General features: G+C 50.4%; 1 protein-coding gene across 1 annotated transcript; it reads left to right on the top strand.

Moving 5' to 3' along the window:
* Nucleotides 1-784: 784 nt before the first annotated feature.
* Nucleotides 785-2,485, top strand: LOC136789617 (endogenous retrovirus group K member 6 Gag polyprotein-like). The gene has a single exon (XM_066989854.1). It carries the CDS (start codon nucleotides 785-787, stop codon nucleotides 2,483-2,485), a length of 1,701 nt encoding a protein of 566 aa, XP_066845955.1.
* Nucleotides 2,486-3,345: the final 860 nt, after the last annotated feature.

The raw sequence follows: 3,345 nt of genomic DNA, 5'->3' as shown, positions 1-3,345 counted from the left end.
GTATGATAGCTCATAGTATGAATTTTTAAAAACACTTAGAAATATATTATATTTATGAATGTTTAGAGAGATGAGTCTAACAACAAACATGGTGAGAAAAGAAATACTTATTAAATGGGAAAATTACTGGGATTTTTTGTTGAGGACTGGCTCGCTGCGCGTAATCACATTGATATCATGCAGCTGCAAGATAAGGAAATGGCGGATTACCGCACCCAGCTAGTCTAGGGAAACAAGAGCAAAGGCACGTACGCAAGGCTTGTCTGGGAACTCTTGTGAGAAATCCCAGGCAATTAGAAACAATGATAGTAGAGGGCATACTGCCCTGGGAGTTATAGTTAGATTAGAAAGGGGAACTAGCGGATAGAAGAATGCGGAACTAACAGATAGGGCAGTAGATGACGCTTACCAATAAGGAGCTTGGCTTTTGCAATATGTATGAGCTAATTATCCTGTACACGATAAAAGACAATTGAGCTATCCATTAAAGCTGAAGCATACCTAACACTCATATTGAGCGTTTGTGTCTTCCCTCCGTCGACAACAGATGGCGCCCGAACAGGGACCCTTGCTGGACGAGAACCCTGAACGAGTAAGCCGGTATTAGGCGACGGAGTACAAGGGGAAAGCCGGTTCTGACTACGTAACCCGGAATCCGCGGAACATAAGATTGGGGCGAGCAGAAGGCGACTCGGGAAGAGCGCCCGGGACGAACCCATAGCGGGTCCCGCCGGAACGCCGCGAACGGAAGCTTTGTACGGGGGCAACGGCACCGTGAGTAAGCATGGAGAAACAAGCGGCAATAGATTTACTTAAGTGCTTTTTAGAAAAGCGTAAGACACCAGATATAGATTGTCATAAAGAATTACCGGGGTTAGTGGCCTACGGGGTAGCGAAGGGCTGTTTTACTAACTCTGATAATTTGTTTGAGGAGGATGAGTGGCGTAAGTTTGGCGATATATTGTTTGAGGAAATGATTAGTGAGAATAAGACGGCTAAGAAATTGGCAAAGCCTTGGCGGGCCGTCACGAACGCTTTAACGATATATCGGGTAGAGCAGAAAGTGGCAGCCGCTGCGACACAGCGGCTGGGCAAAACGATGAGGGCAGATGAAGAGACCAATCCGTACCCCCTCCCTCCATCAGTCCGGCAATTCACTATGAAAGCCCCCGGGGGAGGGGAGGAGGGAGCACAACCCAGTGCGCCTCCTCTACCCCCGGAAACTCCCGAGGAAGAGGCGACAGGGGAAGGGAGAAATAAGAATCCATTCTTAGAAGATATGAGGATCGAGTCAGGAGGGTCGGAGAGGGCAGGACTTTGGGCGAAGATTGCAGGGGAGGCGTTGCGTGAAGGCGATGTGGGGGCGGCGACAGAGCTTGTAGGCGCCTTCCCCGTAGTGTACTCTCCGCCCAACGCCCAGGGCCAGACAACTGTTACTATGACGAATCTGGATTGGAAAATTCTGACCCAATTGCGTGCCACGGTAAATGAGTCAGGAATACGTGGGGAGCCAACAAAACAGATGTTAGACTATCTGTGGTCCACTAATGTGTTGCTCCCCGGCGATATTCGTAATATTATGAAGCTAATACTGACGCAGCATCAGATTCTGCTGTTTAATGCCCACTGGCAGTCAGTTTGTCAGGAGGCAGTTGCGGTGCAGCGCCAGCCCGGAGATCCACTACACGGGGTCACGCTGGATGAGCTCTTGGGGGTCGGTGCATACAATCGCTTGGAGGCCCAGGCTCTAATGGGGCCGGATAAGGCAAAAGCTGCCATGACACTAGCTAGGATGGCACTGGACCAAATTAGAGAGCCTGGAAGAATGCCCTCCTATATGTCCATCAAGCAAGGGCGAGATGAAGCGTTTGGAACCTTTATTGATAGGGTTGCCGCAGCTATACAGGTAGCTGGGTTACCCGAATATCTCAAGGGCCCTATTCTTAAACAATGTGCCCTTCAAAATTGTAATCAAACTTCTCGAAACGTACTAAATACGCTGCCCAGTACTTGGACTATAGAAGAGGCTCTTGATAGATTATCGCAAATACCAATAGGTTCACAGGCCCTTTTGGTCGATGCCATCCGCAAGGTAGGAGAGAGTATCAGCCAGGGATTGCAAGCTAGTCAGTCGCAAGTATTTGCCGCCCTTGCCCCCCTGCAAAGTGGGAAAGGTCCTCGCTCATCAGGGAGACCTGCACTACGTTGCTATCGATGCGGTATCGTGGGCCATATGAAGAGGCAGTGCGGGACAGCGAACGTGTGGTGCCCTCATTGCCAATCCAACTCGCACAACGAGACCGTCTGCCGGAGGAAGGCCCAGGGAAACGGGAGGGCCAGCGGGAACCGCCGCCCCGCGACGACACAAAAAGCGGCTTTCCCCTCAACGGCGACAACAACGACGGGGAGTCCGGCCAAGACAAACCCCTTTACCTCCAGCCAGCCACCGGAGGGAGCCTCGGGTTGGATTTGGCAACCGCAGTGAATGTGACTCTAATGGACAGCAAACCTGTTACGGTGAAAACAGGTGTCATGGGACCTGTAAAAATCGATAATCAACCTGTTGGCGCACTTTTGATTGGACGATCATCAGCAACGTTGAATGGGGCTTTGGTGTTAACGGGCCTTATTGACAAAGACTTTACCGGGGAAATACTAATTATGGTATCGGCCATGTTCCCTCCTTTGCATATACCAAAGGGAACCCGATTGGCTCAATTGGTGCCTCTGCCACACTTGACAGAAAAGGTTCCCCCGCTGCATAGTCAACCGCGACGATCGAGAGCATTTGGATCAACAGGAGGAATGGCAATGTTAACAATAGGGTTGAAACAGAGGCCCCGGAAAACGGTTGACGTGGCATATGGGGACGAGACCATAAGAGTTGAGGCACTATTGGATACCGGAGCCGATGTTTCCATTATAAGTACACAACAATGGCCGCCACATTGGCCGGCCAGAGACACAAACACTACCATCAGTGGAGTTGGCGGCATGACTTTTGCGAAGCGCTCGCCGCTGTTGCGGATCACCATAGGTGAAAAATTAGTTACCTGCACCGTATCCGTCTTACCACTCCCCGATGGGGTGCACGCACTGATCGGTCGAGATATACTGGCGCAGATGGGAATGGTGCTGACATCGGACGGCTACCCTTTATAAATACGGCCATTGCTTGGACTTTCCCAATCCCCATCAGGTGGAAGATGGAACAACCTGTATGGGTTGAGCAATGGCCACTAAAAAGGGAAAGTCTAGTCCAGGCACATGCCCTGGTAAAGGAACAGTACTCTCAAGGACACTTAAGACTATCTGTTAGCCCATGGAACACCCCTATTTTTATAA

The sequence above is a fragment of the Anser cygnoides genome, chromosome 1 (genome assembly GCF_040182565.1).
Source record: "Anser cygnoides isolate HZ-2024a breed goose chromosome 1, Taihu_goose_T2T_genome, whole genome shotgun sequence".
NCBI classification, from domain to species: Eukaryota; Metazoa; Chordata; class Aves; order Anseriformes; family Anatidae; genus Anser; species Anser cygnoides.
This window is presented reverse-complemented; position numbering and strand designations above follow the sequence as displayed.

Excerpts from the sequence above, each read along its gene's own strand:
- LOC136789617 (XM_066989854.1), top strand. The coding sequence starts at position 785 with ATGGAGAAACAAGCGGCAATAGATTTACTTAAGTGCTTTTTAGAAAAG.